Source organism: Geotrypetes seraphini, chromosome 4 (genome assembly GCF_902459505.1).
Source record: "Geotrypetes seraphini chromosome 4, aGeoSer1.1, whole genome shotgun sequence".
In the NCBI taxonomy this organism is placed as follows: Eukaryota; Metazoa; Chordata; class Amphibia; order Gymnophiona; family Dermophiidae; genus Geotrypetes; species Geotrypetes seraphini.
Genome location: NC_047087.1, coordinates 58,705,112 through 58,726,766, shown reverse-complemented (window position 1 = coordinate 58,726,766; position 21,655 = coordinate 58,705,112). Strand labels below are relative to the sequence as shown.

General features: G+C 43.5%; 1 protein-coding gene across 1 annotated transcript in view; it reads right to left on the bottom strand.

Moving 5' to 3' along the window:
• RBL2 (RB transcriptional corepressor like 2) overlaps window positions 1–21,655 on the bottom strand; it is a 177,348-nt gene that overhangs the window by 45,260 nt on the left and 110,433 nt on the right. Inside the window, exons 16-17 of the mRNA XM_033942896.1 lie at window positions 21,285–21,527; window positions 6,041–6,300 (exon numbers count right to left, since the gene is read on the bottom strand). Coding sequence (XP_033798787.1) covers window positions 6,041–6,300; window positions 21,285–21,527 — 503 coding nt within the window. The remainder of the gene's footprint in view (window positions 1–6,040; window positions 6,301–21,284; window positions 21,528–21,655) is intronic.

Here is a 21,655-nt window from a genome sequence, read left to right as displayed (position 1 = left end):
ACACCACTTATTCAACCGATGGACCAAGGGGCAATTGCTACTTTGAAGGCAAACTATCTCAGAACCACTTTCGCCCAAGCCATAGCTGCTATAGATGCCAACCCTGAACTATCACCAATGGAGAAAGTGTCACAGAGGTCTCGGTGGGCGACACATTGGCCTCCAGTGACCACAACATGGTATGGTTCAATCTTAGGAAAGGTTTCACTAAATCTACCACACTGACCAAGGTCCTCAAATTCAAGGACACAAACTTCAATGAAATGGGAGACTTTGTTCACCAGGCGCTACAAGGACAAGCAGAAACCGATAGCGTGGAAGAAATGTGGTCGACTTTGAAAACCACCATACAGGAAGCGACAAACCGCTATGTTAAATTAGTAAGTAAACGGCGAAGGAACAATAAGCCGAAGTGGTTCACTGCGGAGATCTCTGCCCTTATCAAGGAGAAGAAAAAAGCATTCATCTCTTACAAACAATCAGGGAAACAGGTCTCTAGAGAAGAATACTTGACCAAATCAAAAGCCGTCAAAACGGCAGTCAGGGAGGCTAAGTTTCACATGGAGGAGTCTCTGGCAAAAAACATCAAGAAGGGAGATAAATCCTTCTTTAGGTATATCAGTGACAGAAGTAAAAACTCAGGCGGGATTGTACGTCTTAGGAAACCAGACGGAGACTATGTGGAAAAGGATTCAGAAAAAGCCCAACTATTAAATGAATACTTCAGCTCAGTATTCACCCGAGAAGCTTGGCCCTCAGCTACAGACAAGGGTTGACTCAGTTGACTCGTTCAGTAACTTCGAGTTTACGCCCAGCAGTGTCTACAGTGAGCTATCAAGGCTCAAGGTTAACAAGGCAATGGGACCTGACAACCTACACCCCAGGGTGCTAAGGGAGCTGTGTGATGTCCTGGCGGAGCCACTGTCCAAGCTCTTCAACCTCTCCCTTAGGAAAGGCAGCGTCCCGTTGGACTGGAGGACGGCTAACGTCATTCCACTCCACAAGAAAGGCTCCAAGATGGAGACAGCAAACTACAGACCAGTGAGTCTAACATCGATAGTAAGCAAACTAATGGAAACTCTAATAAAACACCAATTGGATAAGATCCTGGATGAGGAGAATCTACGGGATCCCCGTCAACATGGATTTACAAAAGGGAGATCATGCCAATCCAACCTGATCAGCTTCTTTGACTGGGTGACGGGGAAGCTAGATATTGGGGAGTCCCTGGACATCGTGTACCTGGACTTTAGCAAAGCATTCGATAGCGTACCACACCGCAGGTTGCTGAGCAAGATGAGTTCTATAGGATTAGGTGACACATTGACGAAATAGGTTGGGAACTGGCTTGGAGGTAGGCTTCAAAGGGTGGTGGTGAACGGCACACCCTCTGAAATGACGGAGGTGATCAGTGGAGTGCCACAGGGTTCGGTCTTGGGCCCAATCCTATTCAACATCTTTATAAGGGACTTGGCAGAAGGGCTTCGGGGTAAAATAACATTATTCGCTGATGACGCCAAACTAAGTAATGTAGTGGGCAAATGCACAATAGATGATGTTTCAATGCCCGACAACATGATGCACGACCTACTCCTACTGGAGCGCTGGTCTAGGTCCTGGCAACTCAGCTTCAATGCCAAAAAATGCAAAGTTATGCACCTGGGCAGCCAAAATCCATGTAAGACTTACACCCTAAATGGCGAGATCCTAACAAGAACTGAAGCAGAACGTGACCTAGGGGTGATCGTCAGTGAGGACATGAAGGCTGCCAATCAAGTGGAGCAAGCTTCATCCAAAGCAAGACAAGTCATAGGTTGCATACGCAGGGGTTTCGTTAGCCGAAAGCCGGAAGTCATTAGGCCATTGTATAGATCCATGGTGAGGCCCCATCTGGAATATTGTGTGTAATTCTGGAGGCCGCATTATCGCAAGGATGTGCTGAGACTGGAGTCGGTTCAGAGAATGGCCATCCGGATGGTCTCAGGACTCAAGGATCTCCCATACGAGGAACGGCTAAACAAATTGCAGCTATACTCACTCGAGGAGCGCAGAGAGAGGGGGGACATGATCGAGACGTTCAAGTATCTCTCGGGCCGCATAGAGACGGAGGAAGATATCTTCCTTTTCAAAGGTCCCACGACAACAAGAGGGCATCCGTGGAAAATTAGGGGAGGGAAACTACGAGCTGACACCAGGAAATTCTTTTTCACAGAAAGGGTGGTTGATCGCTGGAATAGTCTTCCACTGCATGTGATCGAGGCCAGCAGTGTGCCTGATTTTAAGGCCAAATGGGATCGTCACATGGGATCTATTCACAGGGCGAAGGTAGGGGAGGGATCTATTTACAGAGCGAAGGTAGGGGAGGGACATTAAGGTGGGCAGACTGGATGGGCCTTGGCCCTTATCTGCCGTCTATTTCTATGTTTCTATATGTGACTATTGGAAACAGTATAACATTCTTAGGTGTATAAAAAAATTTTGCTACTGCTTGGAACTCAGTGATGGAAAAGTGTATGAATGGTGTGTGGAAGAAGTGTGTTAAGCGCTATGTGAATACCTTTGTTGGATTTAACAGTGAACAAGAACTTGGTGAGATTCGTGAAGAAATAGTGAAACCGTCAAAAGATCTTTCATTGGAATGTGAAATGGAAGATGTTGAGGAGTTGCTAGACTGGGAATCAGGGGAACTTACGAATGAAGACCTGATAGAATTAGAAGAAGAAAGAGTGGGGGAAGAAAAATAAGAGAATTAGAGAAAGACCAAGAGGATGAGGCACCACAACAAATGTTCACCACAAAGGGATTGTCAGAAGGGTTATCTCTACTGAATAAACTCCACACCTATTTTAAAGACATGGACCCAAACAATGAACAATTTGCGAAGATTGAACAGTTGGCACGCGACACAGTTCATCCTTATTGCAAAATTTATGAAGAGAAAAAAAAGTGAACAATTCAGACGAAGCTCACGACGTTTATGAAAAGAGCAACTCCATCCATCATTGGATCCGCAGCCTCACCTGATGAAGGAGATATCGACAGTCCGCAGCCAAGCACCAGTGGTGCCATGACTTAAATGTACTTTACTGTACTGTATTTTTTATTTTTGCCTGTTTTTCCACAATTGTATTGTTGTTTGACTTAGAAAGAAAGAAAATGTTGTTAACAGATTGCTTTAAGATGATTAAAATGATTAAAATATCATTACCCAGTCTAATATTCTTGCCTTAATTTAACATAGGCCAACTTACATCCTGATCCACTTATGACCTAGCAGTCGGAACCAATTGCGGTCGTAAGTCGACAACTACCTGTATGACAAGAACTGTTGAACACTCATTCGAACCACAGCATAACATTTAGAATAGGTATTTTTTTTTCTCCCACTCTCTCTCTGTATATCTATAAACAAAACACACACAGATCTATATATTTTATTTCTATCTTTTCTGGTAATGCCTCCGGGGCTTTTTGCCTATTGTTTCAGTTTTATACTTTAGCTAGTTACTCATGCTGAGGGAAATTTTCAAAGATATTTCCACACTTAAAGCAAGGGTTTATGTTTAGGAATTTTTTAACTACCATATCTGGGGCTAAAATGATACATGTAGTGCCTGAATATGCAAAATTTTATCTACAGAAAGAAGAGGAGTTCCTGTGGGTGGGGTTGTGATTGCACTTAAGTGTATACTTTTCAGATTCTGCATTTCCAAAGTATGCAGGTAATTTTACCTGGAAAAAAATATTCAAACTAACAGGTGTCAGGGGCACATTCTTTTAAAAAAATTGACAAGGATATAAAGTAACTTTTCAAAATTTCCCAAAAATTGTATGGAAATTGTTATGAAGTCTGAGAGTAAAAAATAAATAAATAAATACATACATACAACTGTCCACACAGTTTGAAAGTTGCTTTCACAATGCTTTAACTTTCTATCTGGCACCAACAGCATAATACAGATACAGCTTCCAGCAGCAAAATGGAAAAAGGATCTGCACTAGAGAATGACACGGTGAAAAAATTGGTCCCCGTCACCGCCCCGTCCCCGTCTCACCATCCCCGTCACCGCCCCGTCCCCGTCTCACCAACCCCGTCACCGCCCCGTCCCCGTCTCACCATCCTCTTCACCGCCCCGTCACCGCCACTGCCATCCCATTCACCGCCCCGTCACCGCCACTGCAATCCCATTCACTTTTCTTTATTTACGTATAAAGGAAACATTCTTTAAAACTTTAAAACTTAGTTAAATATTAGTTAATAACTATACAAAAACAAAACACGCAGAGAAAAAATTAATTAATAAAAATTCTCAAAACTGACACATTTTGATCACTAAATTTAAAATAGTTATTTTTCATACAGTTTTTCAATCACTAATCTTCCACCACCCCTGGGGCTAGCAATGCAAAAACAAACACGACATGTACTTTAAATGCTGCCGTGATTAGCATAGTGACCGCGGCTACGGCTGCAAGTCTCCCCTCCCCCCAGCGATCACGGCAGGAGGGCACCCAACCCCTCATGTAGACCCCCCCAACGGCCCTCCCGACAATCGCAGCAGAAGGGTACCCAACCCCTCCTGCCGGTCCTCCCAATGGCCTCCCCTAAGATCGCCGGCAGGAGGGTACCCAACCCCTCCTGCTGGACACCCCCCCCAACGAACCCTCCCACCCCGGAACCCCCTTAGTCTTACTTTTCAAGTTGGACCGGACAGCTCCTCGCTCGTCTGGCCAGCAGGCCTGCCTCCGTCCAAATGAGGCGGGCCCGCCCCCACCCTGCCCAACCCACAGGATCCTAGGGCCTGATTGGTCTAGGCACCTAAAGCCACTCCCGCTATAGGAGGGGCCTTAGGTGCTTGGGCCAATCAGGCCCTAGGATCCTGTGGGTTAGGCAGGGGAGGGGAGGGGAGGGGCGGGCCCGCCTCATTTGGACGGAGGCAGGCCTGCTGGCCAGACGAGCGAGGAGCTGTCCGGTCCAACTTGAAAAGTAAGACTAAGGGGGTTCTGGGGTGGGAGGGTTCGTTGAGGGGGGGTCCAGCAGGAGGGGTTGGGTACCCTCCTGCCGGCGATCTTAGGGGAGGCAGGGGAGGGGAGGGGCGGGCCCGCCTCATTTGGACGGAGGCAGGCCTGCTGGCCAGACGAGCGAGGAGCTGTCCGGTCCAACTTGAAAAGTAAGACTAAGGGGGTTCCGGGGTGGGAGGGTTCGTTGGGGGGGGGGGTCCAGCAGGAGGGGTTGGGTACCCTCCTGCCGGCGATCTTAGGGGAGGCCATTGGGAGGCAGGGGAGGGGAGGGGCGGGCCCGCCTCATTTGGACGGAGGCAGGCCTGCTGGCCAGACGAGCGAGGAGCGGTGAAACACAGGTAAATAGCGGTTCCTAGAAGGGGGTACATTGGCCCGCGGGGACAAACCTGTTCACCGTTTCCGCGGTCGGTGAATGGCCTTGTCCCCGTCACCGCAGCGACTGCTAGTTTTCTTCCCCGTTTTCGGCGGTGACCCGCGGCTTAAATGCGGTGGCCGCGGGTAAACCGTCACCGTGTCATTCTCTAATCTGCACCACCACTATCTCCTGATTAAAGATAGTTTTTTTTACAGCAGCAGGATGGAAAGGGCCTGGCAAAGATCAAAGAATGCTGCTAGTACCATAAGCTCCCGCTCTCTTTTACTATCTTATATGCAGCATGGCCACCTACTAATACCATGGACTGATGGATGAAGCTTTAACAAATATTGTCATTTTTTTGAGACAAGTGCCTTAAAAATACAGTTAATCTGAAAAATATTTACTTCATTAAAAATTAAAAATTATGAATACAAGAATATAGTTTTTATATATAGTTATCTCCTGTGCTCTCCAACAAAATTCTAATTTTCAGATCCACTGAACTAATACTGAGGAAGAGATGCATTATTGAGAAAATTACTGCCAATAAATGTTTTAAGCTGCTCATGTTGCCTTGTCAACCATGCATTGCCTTGCTCATGCTTCTAAAGCTGTTTCCACAGCAGATTGCTGTGGTCTTGTACACATAAGCAGCAGTACCTTTCTGAAGAAGAGGGAAAGTGAGTCGAACTTCTTGAGCTTCCTGGGGCTCAATAACTGCTGGCTTTGCCTTTGTCCAGGAGAAGCAGAAACATGTTGGACATCAACCTGTCCAGCTACCTGCATCTGCTGAGTGCTCAAAGGGCTAGCAAGGCTCTGAGCAGTAAGAGGCTGAACTGATCCAGTCATTCCTTGAGCCTGGTTGCTTACATTCACCTGCACTGGGAAGAAAGTTATCCCTCCCTTTTCATTGGCAATACCTGTAACTTAACAAAAAGAAAAGTGTAAAATAAAAGTTCAATTTGCAACAGGCAGGAACATTTTTCAGAGATTTCTCTATCAGCATGCACACATTTGCACATGTAGAGTTGGACAAACCCAAAGAGCAGGTGAACAGGAACTAGGAAATACAGGAATGATGAAAATCCTAAGCCCCACTATATAAATAAAAGGAAGACTGGCAGTGTGCTTGTCTGTAGATCTTAAAATATATACTGGCTTATTACCCAATGATTGTGATAGAAGTACCATTTTGTTAAGATGTACAGGGCCATCATTTGTTGTAGACCAGCCCTAACTTTAGTAAGAATATTGGAGTTTATTGCTTGTTATGGGAAGTCATAGGAGCACATGGAAATATGCCATTATGCCATAGACTGTGTACATTTTCTAACTTGTTCTCTTTATAACTGTAGCAAATACTCTTACTGAGTAGGGCTTAGGATCCATTTTTCTAACAATAGAAGCAGAGTGGTTGATATACAGAGCCATTTAACCAGCCAGGGGAGGCTCCTAGCCATTTAAATCATTTATGCAGGACTATCCACTGATATTCAGCTCCAATTAACCAGTTAGTGCCACTAAATATCAGCACTACCACAGTGAAAACCAATTATTTTGTGGGTGGTTCTGAGATGAAGCGTACACTTATGCAGTTAAGTGGCAAAATTCAGCACTTAACCACCTAAGTTAACCAGACAAATTGGTACACATGAAAAACAGTCCTATCTGTATCTGGTTTCTCTTAGGTGGTTAAGTGCTGAATACATTACGTAACAAAAATTTTTTTTTGTTCCTGGGTAATATGTGTTATTTCTTAATTGCCTATGCCACAAAAGTATAGAAAATGGCTATCATTCCTCTCAAACTTTGCTTTTGTGACCAGGACATTTATATTTTAAAATTCACCTTTTTTTTGCAATACATTTCAGACCGATTCCAAGCTGAGTAAACTTAAAGGGGCCTTTTTTATAAGACAGGATGGTACATAGGGGAAATAAGAGCCATGAAGTTTGCTATCCCAAGAATTTGATAGGAACCCCCACTGACAACTCAAGCAACTGCTAGCTCTAGTGGACCCTTCCAAATGTCAAAATGGCAAGCATGCATCTACAATCACATATCCGGACATTCCTTCATCCACTGACCCAGTACCACATTGCCTGAGTTCCCCATACCAACTTTCCGAGAGAGAGAGAGAGAGAAGCAAGTCAGAGAATGAGGAAGATATTGTAGATCCAGTTTACAATATCAATGGTGCAGCTGATGAGAGAAACCCATACTATCCAAACCAAAAAGACCTCAACGTCTTGGTCAGAAATCTGGTCTCACCAAGTCCAATACTGAACTTTTAATAACTAGGCTCAAGCAGTGGAACTTATTGGATGGAAGAATGCAAGTCACAGATCAGAGGAAACATCACCAAGCTTTTTCCACCTTCTTCACCCATCAAGATGGGCTCTGCATCTGCCACAATGAGACCAGTCTGTCTGAGAAAATTAGAATCGCCTGTAATCTGAAAGAATGGCATCTCTTCATTGACAGCTCATCTAGTAGCATCAAAGCCATGAGGGAACAAGTACATATCTCTTCCACTGGCTCACTCAGTGCACCTCAAAGAGCAAAAGCATCAAGACTTTACTAGGTGCCTCGAAGTATGAAGAGTACGACTGGAAAGTCATTGGAGATTTCAAAATGGTAGCATTTCTTATGTGTCTCCAAGGCAGTTTTACCAAGTTTCCATGCTATCTCTGCCTATGGGGCTGCAGAGACACAAAGGTATTCTACCAAAGGTAGGACTGGCAACAGCAGGCCAAGTTCTCTGTGGGGAGAAGCAACATCAAATGGTAACCACTGGTAGATCCCAGAAGATGGCGATGCCACCACTACATATCAAATTGGGCCTAATGAAACAATTTGTCAGAGCTCTAGGTAAGGAGTCCGCAGCTTTCAAGTACCTTCAAGACATCTTCCCTAATCTGTCTGAGGCAAAGCTGGTGTCTTTGATGGACCACAGATAAAAAAGATCCTGGAATGCAAGGAATTTTCCAAGAAGCTAATTAGGAGGGAGAAAGCACCTTGGAATAGCTTTGTTACAGTTTTTGGGGCTTCCAGATCCTTGATGCTAATCTTGGGACATTCAAGGAGAACATGGGAGCAAACTCAAAGGATAAAAGTGAGCACTTTCACCAGGATATACTGTACTTTGAACGCTGCTACCAAAGACAATATAATTAGAACATAATAAGGAGGCCAAATCTGGGGGTTGATTTGTGAAAGTGACTTACAACAATGTTTCTCAACTTGGTCCCGGAGCACCCTTTGCCAGTCAGGTTTTCAGGATATAAGAACATAAGAACGAAAGATTAGGTTACTTACCTCTGCAGAATCGGTGATATGAAGAAAGGGATCTCTGCACAAAAGCGCTTGTAGCTCCGAAACTCTAAGTGCCGAAGTGATTGCCACAAGGAAAACAGTCTTGATAGTAAGATCCTTCAGAGAAATCTGATCCAGGGGCTCATAGGGTGGACGAGCCAGCCAGTGGAGAACCAGGTTCAAATTCCAAGTTGGACAAGGCAAGCACAAAGGAGGCTACAGCCTCCCCACCCCCTGCAAAAAGCAGGTCATGTCCAGGTGAGATGCAAGAGAACCCCTGAGAGAAGTGGGACCCAAACAAGTGAGGCCTGCTTTCTGAATACGGAGTAACGATACCGCAAGGCCCTTTTGAAGGCCTGCTCGCAAGAAATCCAGAACCTGCGCCACAGAAGGAGCCGAAGGATCCACTTGAGCCTTCTCACACCAACACTGAAAGCACCGCCAGGCTTTCGCAAAAGCTGACACAGTGAATTTACGCTTACTCTACAGGAGCGTAGCTATGATTACAGAACAATAGCCCCTAGCTGTTAAAGCAGCGCGCTCAAGAGCCAAGCCGTAAGACCAATGCGGTCCGGATCTTGTAGTGCTATGGAGCCTTGCGTGAGCAGCCGCGCATGGCAAGTAAGGCGCAGACTGCTCCCCATGCTCAAATGCACCAGGTCTATGTACAACGGTCTCCTGGGCCAGTCAGGGGCCCCCAAGATCACCTGGCCCTCATGTAAAGACACACAGGGCAGAACACGCCATAACATAGGCCACAGGAGAAACACAGAGGAGTTCTCCCTGTGGCCAAGGTTGCACCAGGGCGTCCAGCTCTTCGCTGCTGACCTCTTGGCGGTGGCTGAAGAACCTGGCTGCCTTCTTGTTCTTGGCCAAAGCCATCAGATCGAAGGACGGATGTCCCTCACCACTGAACTATGGCCTCCAACGCCATCCTGGGCAGGGACCATTCTCCCGGGTCCAGAATCTGCCGACTGAGAACGTCTGCCTGGATGTTGTCTACGCCTGCCATGTGAGCCACGGACAAGGCCACCAGATGCTTTTCTGCCCAAGAAAATAGAATCCAAGCTTCCAGGTACAGCAAGGGACTCTTCGTGCCTCTCTGGCAGTTGACGTAAGCCACTGCTGTCACATTGTCAGAGAACACCCGAACAGCTCTTTGATGTAGACAAGAAAAAATAAGCCCCTACAGCCTAGGCTTGTAGGAAACGAAACTGAAAGTCCAGGGGTAAGTAAGAGCAGATGCCTACAGAGGGAGGGGTTAGAAATTGGTTTCAAGTTCTCTACAGTTTCCAGGCTGGAAAAGGTAAATGACCCACTGGTGTAGATTCCAGAGGTTATTGTACAAGAATTGCCATTCTGGGATAGATCAAAGGTCTATCAAGACCAGTATCCTGTTTCCAACAGTAGTCAACCCAGGTCCCAAGTACCTAGCTAGATCCCAAGTAGTAAAACAGATTTTATGCTGCTTTTCCTAGGAATAAGCTTGGAAAAAAGAGATGGCTGAGGGGAGATATGATTGAAGTCTACAAAATCCTGAGTGGAGTAGAACGGGTACAAGTGGATTGATTTTTCACTCCGTCAAAAATTACAAAGACTAGGGGACACTCGAAGTTACACGGAAATACTTTTAAAACCAATAGGAGGAAATTTTTTTTCACTCAGAGAATAGTTAAGCTCTGGAACGCATTGCCAGAGGTTGTGGTAAGAGTGGATAGTGTAGCTGGTTTTAAGAAAGGTTTGGACAATTTCGTGGAGGAAAAGTCCATAGTCTGTTATTAAGACATGGGGAAAGCCACAGCTTGCCCTGGATCGGTAGTATGGATTGTTGCTACTCCTTGGGTTTTGGCCAGGTAATGGGGACCTGGGTTGGACACCATGAGAACGGGCTACTGGTCTTGATGGACCACTGGTCTGACCCAGTAAGGCTATTTTATGTTATTTCTTCAAGCCATCTCAATAATGGCCTATCACTTTCTCTTTTAGGAAATTATCCAAGCTTTTTAAAAACCCCGCTAAGCTTACTGATTTCACCACATTCTCCGGCAACAAATTCCAGAATTTAATTACATGTTGTGTGAAGAAATATTTTCTCCGGTTTGTTTTAAATCTACTACTTAGTAGCTTCATCGCATGTCCCCTAGTCCCAATATTTTTGGAAGGAGTGAACAAGCAATTCATATCTACCCTTTCCACTTCACTCATCATTTTAAAGACCTCTAACATATCACCCCTAAGCCGTCTCTTCTCCAAGTTGAAGAGCACTAGCTATTTAAGCCTTTCCTCATAGGGAAGTCGTCCTATCCCTTTTATCATTTTTGTTGCCCTTCTCTGTACCTTTTCTAATTCCACTATATCTTTTTTTGAGATATGGCAACCAGAACTGTACAAAGTATTCGAGGTGCGGCTTTACCATAGAGCAATACAAGGGCACTATATCATTTTCATCTTTGTTTTCCATTCCTTTCCTGATAATTCCCTTTCCTGATAATTCCCAACATTCTATTTGCTTTCTTAGCAGCTGCCACACATTGAGCTGAAGGTTTCAATGTATCCTCAACAATGACACCTAGATCCTTTTCCTGGGCAGTGACTCCTAATACAGAACCCAGCATCACATAGCTATACAGTTCGGGTTCCTCTTTCCTAGATGAATCACTTTAATCTGCCATTTTGACGCCCAGTCTCCCAAGGTCCTCTTGTAATTTTTCACAATCTTCTTGTGATTGAACAACTTTGTGTCATTAGCAAATTTAATTATCTCACTAGTTATTCCCATCTCTAGATCATTGATAAATATGTTAGAAAGCAGAAGTCTCAGCATAGACCCCTGGGACTATTTAATTGTACAAAAAATCCAAAGCAGCTAGAATTCTAATATTAACAAATGTGAGCTGCAAAAAATCTAGATGGATGAAAAAGCAGCATGTAACATCTTGCCAAAAGGAGGAAAAGCCGCAGAAGCCCGTTAGGGAAGGACACTTAACTAGAGAGGGTAAATTACATCATTGGCACAAAAATTTCCTAACTGATGTTACAGCTGGTATTCCCGCTTAATCAGTTATATGTCCCGTTAGTGCTGTTAGTATTAATCACAGTAAAATAACACCAGATATGAACTGTTAACAAAAGTGTTAGAGCAGTTAGCTATTCGCAGCAGGCAAATAGGCAGTCAATGTTTTGAAAAGAACTTATTTTTGCAGCGTGTATGGGCCCCTGGATACCAGCCCCAACTAACGGTGGTCAGAGCGTTTTGCCTCGTGGCTGCTTCAGGGATAGGGGGGGTGGGGTTTAAACCTAGAACAGAAGCCTCATCATCTCTTCACATACCATATTTAGCCTCATCTTTTATTACATTACATTAGTGATTTCTATTCCGCCTTTACCTTGCGGTTCAAGGCAGATTACATAAGAATTGTTATGATAGTAAGAAGTACATATTGTTAAGATATTAAGAAGTACTTAAGGAATAGTTAGAACATTTTCTCATTTGCTAAGGAGTAGTTGGCAATTGCCGGAGGTGTTTGGAACATGTTTGGTTGTGTTATATTGGTTTTATGAATTTTTTGAAGAGTAGGATTTTTGTTTCTTTTTTGAAAGTTTTGTAGTCTGTGGTCAAAGTCAGCAGTTTCTCTGCTCTGGTCGCCAGTAGGTTATCATACATTTTTCTTTTTTGACATTTTTGGTTGGCGGGTGTGTTAATATTGTGTGGGTTCTCCTTTATCTGCTTGAGATGGATTGAGTAAGTCGATTGTTCCAGTAGGAAGGGCTGTCTCCGTTTATAGCTTTGAATAGTAGGCAGTGGAATTTGAAGTGTACTCTGGCTTGTATTAGGAGCCAGTGTGAGTCGTGGTATGCTTCTGTGATGTGGTCGTATTTTTTCAATGAATAGATAAGTCTTAGGGCTGTGTTTTGTATTGTTTGAAGTTGTTTTATCGTGGTTGCTGGGCAGGGGAGATATAGTATGTTGCAGTAGTCTATTAGGCCTAAGATTAGTGATTGAATGGGTTTTACAGTTCTGAAGGTCTATAGAGAATCAGGGGGACGATGTCTAGCTCTGCAGGGCACCTTGCAGGGCCGCCACATCACTGTGATTAATGTTTATGGTCCAAACGGGGGTCAAGCGGCCTTTTATGGTTCTCTTAAAGAAGATTTGGTCAACTTTGTTGGGGGGTCAGTATATTTGGGTGGGGATTTCAATGTAATGCCAGATGTGGGGCTTGATCACTCTCAGGGAGGACCTCGGCCATTTTCCCAAGCCTCTCGTAAAGCTTTTCTTGCCTTGATGTCCTCCCTGGGCTTGACTGATAGCTGGCGTTTACACCACCCTACTCAGAGGTCATATACACATTATTTATCTGTTCACAGTTCCTATGCTAGGATTGATAGTCTTTGGACCCATCGTAATCAGTGGGGGGGGAGAATACGGGCAGCTGAAATTGAAGCTATACATATCTCTGATCATGCACCTGTCTGATAGCTTGTGAAGGCTATTGGGATGTGGGACATCATCGGGCCTTTTGGAGGCTTAATGAATCACTGTTAAAGCGTACAGAGGTGGACAGAGAGGTGGGGGAGGCTATTACTAACTATCTGCACGACAATGATAATGACACGGTTGGGGACTCCATGTTGTGGGACGCTCTCAAGGCGATGATCCGAGGGGTCTTTATTAAATGGGGGGCCCGCCTTAAACGACAGCGAGAGCATAGAGCACTATCCCTTCGGGAGAGCTTGATTTCCCTGGGGAGACAACACCAGTGTTCTCCTGACCCAGAGGTGTTTGCACAGCTTTTGAGAGTGCGACATGAGCTTTCTCTTTTACAGATGGAAGATATTGACTATTATAGACTCCGATTACGCCAAACGATATATGAATATAGTAATAAAGCTGGCTCGCGGCTCGCTCGGTACATTAAATTGAAACAAGCCCGATCCGCTATCACACGGATTAAAGATAAGGAAGGGAAGCTGCAGTGTACTGATGGGGCTATTAAGAAGGTTTTTCTTTCCTTTTACACTAAACTATATGGGAAAGTGGAGGGGGTACAAGTGGAATCTATCACGGCATATTTAGATAAAGTGACATTGCCACGCCTGGAAGACTCTGATATAGCATATCTTAATAGTCCTGTCTCCTTGGGGGAGGTACTAGGGGTCATTACCAGATTGAAATTGGGAAAATCCCCGGGTTTAGATGGGTATACCAATAGTTTTTACAAACAGTATCGAGTGGTTCTAGCTCCTTTATTGGTACGGGTTATTAATGGGGTGAGGGGAGGTACCATGCTGCCACCATCGATGGGAGACGGGGGTATTTCTATATTGCTTAAACCGGGGAGGGATCCTGCTAGTTGTGGTGCGTATCGGCCCATTTCACTATTGAACACCGATGCAAAAATTTTAGCAAAAGTTTTGGCACTTCGGCTGGGGAAGTGTTTGCCTAAACTGATTCATATGGATCAGTCGGGGTTTATTCAGCGCCGTCAAGTGAGTGACAATATTCGAAGAACGTTGTATCTTATTTGGGAGGCGCAGCAAACTTTGGATAAAGTAGCTCTCTTAGCAGTTGATGCGGAGAAAGCTTTTGATCAGGTGGGCTGGGAATTTTTATGGCAGGTCATGGAGCGGACGGGGTGTGGGGATTTCTTTCTGGCATGGGTGCGGGCGTTCTACCGCTTTCCGAGGGCGACCATTAGAGTAAATGGGGGTTACACAGAGTTTTTTTCAATTGAACGAGGTACACGTCAGGGCTGCCCTCTCTCTCCGCTCTTGTTCGCATTGTCTATTGAACCCTTGGCCATCCGTATACGTGAGCATCCAGATTTGAGAGGAGTATGGATTGGGACTCAGGAACACCGGCTTGCGTTATTTGCTGATGATGTGTTGTTATATGTGCGTGACCCAGGGGTTTCCCTTCCTATCTTGTTAGACCTTTTTGCTGAATATGGTTTGGTGTCTGGTTTTTCTGTTAATCCGGATAAGTCAGAATTGTTGGGAATCACCTTGACTGCTGATGATGAACGGGGATCATCGGGGAGATTTGCGTTTCGTTGGGCTTCTGGGGCGCTTAAATATTTGGGGATTTATATTTCTCGAGATATTTCCCAGCTATATAATTTGAATTACACCCCCATAATACGGCAGATTAGGGCGGATTTACAGCGGTGGTCTAGGTTGTTGTTGTCTTGGTGGGGACGGATAGCGGTTATTAAAATGAACATCCTGCCTCGCTTACTATTTCTTTTTCAAACATTGCCTATACCGCTCCCGTCGGTGGTGTTAAAAGACCTTCATGCCTTATTCTTTAGATTTATTTGGAGGGGGAAACCGCCTCGGATTTCTCGCCAGTGTATGTGGTTGCCTCGGGAGTCTGGGGGGCAAGCGCTTCCCAATTTGTTCTGATATTATAGGGCGGCGCAGTTGAGACTAATGTTGGATTGGGACATAGCTGAACAAAAACGTGTAGTTCAATTGGAACAGCAACTACTGGGTAATCGGGTTTTACGATCCTTCATTTGGTCTTCTTTGTCAGCGCGAGTGGTATTTAGGACTTTGAGCAATCCTATTTTGAATCATCTTTTGAGGATTTGGTGTGAGACGTGAAAGAAATGGGGGGCAGGGATGGTGCCCTCACTCTTAGGGGCGTTGTGTGATGAACCTTTTTTCCCAGCGGGTAGGGAGAGCTCGGTCTTTTTGCGATGGGAGCGTCTCGGGCTCCGGACATTTTCAGATGTCCTCCATAAGGGGATTTTGGTATCCTTTGAGGCCTTTCAGCAGAGTACTGATTTGCCTCAGGGGGATTTTTTGGCTTACTCCCAAACTCGCCATTTTATTCAATCACAGGGCTGGTCTGGGGAATCGATCAAGTCACTGGCTCCTTTGGAACACCCGTGGCTTACACTTCGTAATCTGCCCAAATCCATTTCAGTTCTCTATCAATATTTCAGGGGCTCGGTTGCCTTTCCTCCTAAATATAAAGACGTTTGGGAACGGGACTTGGGGTGTTCTTTTTCGGAGAGGGAATGGAACCAACTTTGTCTTGAAGTGGGTAAGGCCTCCTCTTGTGTTCTTATACAGGAGAACGCCTACAAAGTGTTTACCAGGTGGTATTATACGCCCACTAGGTTACAAAAAATGTTTCCGGGGTCTTCAGCAATGTGTTGGAGGTGTGGGGGGGCTGTGGGCACATTTTTGCATATATGGTGGGATTGTTTTCCTTTACAAATTTTTTGGAAACGTGTTATTGGTTGTTTATCCCAATTGTTACAATTTGTGCTTCCGTTGGTACCAACGGATTGTTTATTGGGCTTACATAATGTGTGTGAACATGCTTGGCAAACTAAACTCCGCTGTTGGGGTCTGGCTGCGGCTAAATGTTTAATTGCTAGTCACTGGAAAAGAACTGAGGCACCTGCTATGTTACAATGGTCCCTGAAATTTCATCAAATGTGTACCATGGAACTTTCCATTGCCAAATGGCATGGGCACTATTTTTCATCTATTCGAACTTGGACTGTTATTATGGACAAGATTGATACTTTGGTTTAAGTTTACTGGGGCTAGGAGAATTGGGGGATTGTTGTGGTGGGGATAACTGCCTGAAGGAACAACAGGGAGTGGTCCACTTTGAATATTTCAATTTGTTTGGGAGGGGTGGGGGGATTTGCGATTCATTGCAGGGGATATCTGTCTGCCAATGATGTTTTCTTTTTTGCTTTATGGCGATTGCTGATTTTGCTGTTTTTTGTTTTGTTACATAATATGGGGTGATTGAGCTTTGGTATCCACCTTTTGCTTGTATAACACAAAACTTTTAATAAAGATTTCAAGTTAAAAAAAAAAAAAAGATTAGTGATTGAACCACTAGTTGGAACTGTTTTCTGTCGAAGAATTTTCGGAGTTGTTTTAGGTTTCTCATGGTTGCGAATGATGTTTTTATTATTTTGTTGATTTGTGGTTGCATGGTACAGCCTCTGTTTATCAGTACTCCGAGGAGTTTTAGCATGGGTTGAATGGGGTATGAGACTGAGTTTATTACTAGGTTAGTCAAGGTTGGGGTTTTGCTCTTTTCTAGGAGGATGAAGTTTGTTTTATCAGGGTTAAGTTTTAGTTTGTGTTCTTTCATCCAAGTTGCTACTGTTTCGAGTGTTCTGTATTTTATGACCTAGCTTGAACTGTTTAGTTACTTGGGGCTAATTGTGCAGTGGAACATTTTTCTCGTTGATTGTACTTTCACTGTTTGTTATCATCCCCAATTTTCCAATAAAATATTTGAAATAAAAAAAAAGAAGCCTCCAGTCGGTCACTTGTTTGTGCTGATTGGAGTGTGAGTGGTGAATCTTAGCATTTGAGGACAGAGCTTGCAGGAATGGGGCAGGGACAGGAAAAGAACTCTCCGGGACTGGACAATGAGTTCCTGTGGGAATGGGGAAAAATTTGTCCCCAGGCCCTAGGCTATTCCACTTATGAGGCCCTTTCACCTCCCATTTTTAAGTTTGTAAATTACATGAGAGATAATAAAATACATCATTACTGTGATATATATCAATATGATAAATGAAACATGTTGTTATTGGTACTAACCTTTATAAAAAATGTGACACGGATAATAAATAAAAAAACGTCGAGAACACTTATTTGGACATTTATTCTCAGCACCATATATAGTACTTGTAACAATAACTAATCAAACTTAACACACAACATTGCCCCTTCCTATGTCCATAGTGCCCCCAGTGCGTCATTCCTCACCTCACCCCCCTCCGATGCCCGCCTGCCTCCCATCCCCCTTCCATTGAACACCCCCAATGCTATCCTGCCTGCCTTCCATTAAACCCCCCCATCCCCCCTCCGATGGCAGCCTGCCTGCCTCCCATCCCCATTCCCAACCCACCCCCTCCCGAAGCCAGTCTGGGCTGCCCTGTCCTGACGGATCCACGTTTTGCCTCTCTCCCCGCGGGGCTGGGCTTTGCCCAGCTGTTTCCGGACTGACGTCTTTCCCTCCCCGATCCTCCTCCCAGGGCGAGAAAAAGAAAGGGAGAAGCCGAGTTGGCGCCCCGTTGCAGCCAGAGCCGGTTCCGATCCCGAAGCATAGAATTTCTCCTTATTTTCGGTTCAGTGTTTTAGTGTTCACTGTTTTTAGAATAGTGTAATTTTAATTTTGCTAACAATTTGAATGTAGGCCAATCTTGATCTTGAGGCCCTAGGCTGAAGCCTAGTTAGCCTATAGGAAAATCCAGCCCTGCCTGTAGGTCTCCTCTATGCACCTCTCTGTCTCTCTTAACTCCTCTAGGTCTGTTACTCTAGCCTCAGGAGTTCACAGAGTGCTAGGAGCTCTTTACACCGAGCACACACATAAGACCTTTCACCAACTGGGATTTCTTTCTTAAGTTGCTATGGGAGTTGGAATATGTATTCTAAGTTCCTCTAAGATTGCTAGTTATATGCTAATTTTTATTATTATTTTGCAATGTTGTAATTGGTAGGTTACCCTCTAAGGATTTCTCAGACAATTTCTTAAGAGCTAATTATGTTTATAATCTTTTAATTGGTTCAAGGAACTATAAAATCAGAGATCAGGCCAAGGGAGGGTGGGCGGGAGTTAAACACTAAACAAGACTTTCCTCAACTGCTATCTGTGCCCTAATCTTTATCTTTATTTAAGTTTTTGATTAAACGCTTATCCAGGAGTACAAAGTGTTGTACAAAATATTTAAAAATAGCTGGAAGATAAACATTTCAACTTATTAGACATACCTAAACTAATTATTGGACATATATGAACAATATGAACAATGGAAAAGGGGACATTTTTTTATAGAAAGAATACATAGAAGAAAAATACAATAGGAGATGGGAAAAAGTTAAAATTGCTGGAGTAGAAATGGGAAAAAGTTAAAATACTATTCAACTTCCTAGCATTTGTTTTGAATCTGTTCCCTTTCAGCTTTTCCGAATGCCCTCTTGTTCTTTTATTATTTGAAAGTTTGAAGAATCTGTCCCTCTCTACGCCCTTCATGAAAGTCTCTATCATATCCCCTCTAAGTCTCCTCTTCTCCAGGGAAAAGAGACCCAGTTTCTCCAATCTCTCAGCGTATGAAAGGTTTTCCATCCCTTTTATCAGACATGTCGCTCTCCTCTGAACCCTCTCAACCCCGCCATGTCTTTCTTGAGGTACGGAGACCAATATTGGATGCAGTACTCCAGATGCGGTCGCACCATCGCCCGATACAATGGCAGGATAACTTATTTTGTTTTGGTAGTAATACCCTTCTTGATTATACCTAGCATTCTATTCGCTCTCTTAGCGGCCGCTGCGCACTGCACCGTCGGTTTCATTGTCATGTCCACCATTACCCTCAAGTCCCTTTCTTGGGTACTCTCTTTCAATAAGATCCCTTCCATTGTATAGTTGTACCTCAGGTTTTTGCTTCCCACATGCAATACTTTACATTTCTCAACGTTGAACTTCATCTGCCATCTCATCGCCCATTCCCCTAGTTTGTTCAAGTCCCTTTGCAATTTTTCGCAGTCCTCCTTAATCCGAGCTCCACTAAATAGTTTGGTGTCATCCGCAAATTTTATTATCTCACACTTCATCCCTGTTTCTAGATCATTTATGAATATATTAAATAGCAGCGGCCCGAGCACCGAGCCCTGCAGAACACTAAAACACTTTTTATATATAAACCCTAACAGAGACTCTAAAAGCTACCCTATTGCCTAAACTGACTTTGCTGAAAAAGCAAAAGTACTGAACTAAAAAAGAGAAGGACAACGAAACAACATACTGAGACCCTATTTTTACCTTTTCCCCCAAGTGTGAATGCTAGCAGGTTAATTATTCCAATGGAGTTTTTCTTCTTATTAGCAGATCCTCTCTCAGCTCCTCCTCAGCACAGTTTGATCTGGGTTAGCTATTTATTTGTTAGCTGTGCTTCTAAAGTGAAGTGAAATGTCAGCTAGAGAATGACACGGGGACAAATTATGCAAAGATGACTACAGAAGATTTAGAAGTGAATAGTTTTTCGAGATTTGCAATTATATTTTAACTCAGTGTTTCTCAACTTGGTCTTGGAGTACCCTCTTGCCAGTCAGGTTTTCAGGATATCTACAATAAATATGCATAGACTTTATTTGCATACATTGCATACATTATATGCAAATTTCTTTTATGAGTAAATGGCAGATTAAAGGGTGACTCATCCAGGAGATGTTGCTGACACTAGAGAATGACATGGGGGACAAATTTGTCCCTGCCCTGCAGGAACTCAATTTCCCCGTCCCATCCCCTTGAGTTTTGTCGCTGTTCCTGTCCTATTCCTGCAAGCTCTGCCTTAACTGCACAAGCCTCGAACACTTATAATTTGTGTTTGAGGCTTGTGTAGATGAGGATGGAGCTTGCAGGAATAGGGCAGGGACAGGGAAAGAACTCATGGGGCCGGGCTGAAAAAATGAGTTCCCATGGGAATGGGGAAAAATTTGTCCCCCGTATCATTCTCTAGCGTCAGCAACAGCTCCTGGATGAGTCACCCTTTAATCTGCCATTTATACATAAAAGAAATTTGCATATAATGGATGCAGTGTATGCAAATAAAGTCTATGCATATTTATTGTAGATATCCTGAAAACCTGACTGGCAAGAGGGTATTCCAAGACCAAGTTGAAAAACCACTGACTTAAAATATAATTGCAAATCTCGAAAAACTATTCACTTCTAAATCTTCTGTAGTCATCTTAGTATAACTACAATATAGATACAGTATATGTTAATTGTGATTCATATGTTGCTTTTTATGACTTTATAAGAATGAAAAGATGAAAATTCTGCATTTTTACATTTTAAATAGGTAAATTGCAAAATTTGACTTATCCTGATCACAAAAGGAAAATTTTATGGAAATAACAGGCATTTTCTATAGTTCTTAGGCATGAGCAATTAGTAAATTATACTTACAGCGCAGGAATAAAAATCATGTTACATAGTGATCATCATACTTACAAGAGACAGCCAGCAGCATACACTCAGATATTCAATGCTGGTGCCCGGTCATGGCGTGGCACTGAATATCCAGGCACAATGCTGCTTCCAGCTGAATATCTACCCCCGAGTTATTATACATTCATTGCAGATCATTTTCAAATTTTAACACTTGCAATGACATATATGTAGTAATATTCTAGAAGTTACTTTACTTTTTAATTTTTTATTTAAAAGGACTAATTTAAGTCTCAGCTGTCTTGTTATCCTCCTAGTGACATATGCTACTCTTTCCTATTTTTAAGAACTTAAAAGTGAACGTGAAGGCAAAATATCAATATTTCAGTGAGCCAAGCCAGTAAGAAAACATTCTTGTAAAAACAATATATCTATGACAATTTACATTTGAAAACGTCAAGTCCATTTTATAATTCTGGGACAGATTTTTTGTGTGTGGGAAAACACAAAGATGAGATGCCAGGTTTTTTTTTATAATGTAGACCTAAAGTTGTTCAGACTTTTTCTTACTGATTTTTCAATAGATTAGATAATGAAGCAAAGCAAGTAACCTATTAGGTCAGCTATGAACTGCATTTGCTCTCTTACCTTGTACAGGTATGGTTACAGTTTGCCCATTATTGGCTGTTACAGTTGCCATGGTTACCAATGTCTGTCCTGGTACAGGAGTCACTCCCAAGGACTCAGCTGAAACGGTGTTGATCACAGACTGCTGGGAAGTCCGCACAGAAGTTACACTGTCTGTGTTTTTTTCATTATCAACAAACAATCTTCTCCTGGCAGTGCCGGTTGCAGGAGAATTGTATCTGTCACATAGAGTGGTTGGAGAAGCTGAAATATATGAAAAAGAAAAGCAAAAGTTAAACTGTAGTTTTAAAATCAAATGCAAAATATAAATGTTACATAACAGAAACAAGAATACTGGCTCAAGCTATTGAGAGAGAACATTGTGAATGATT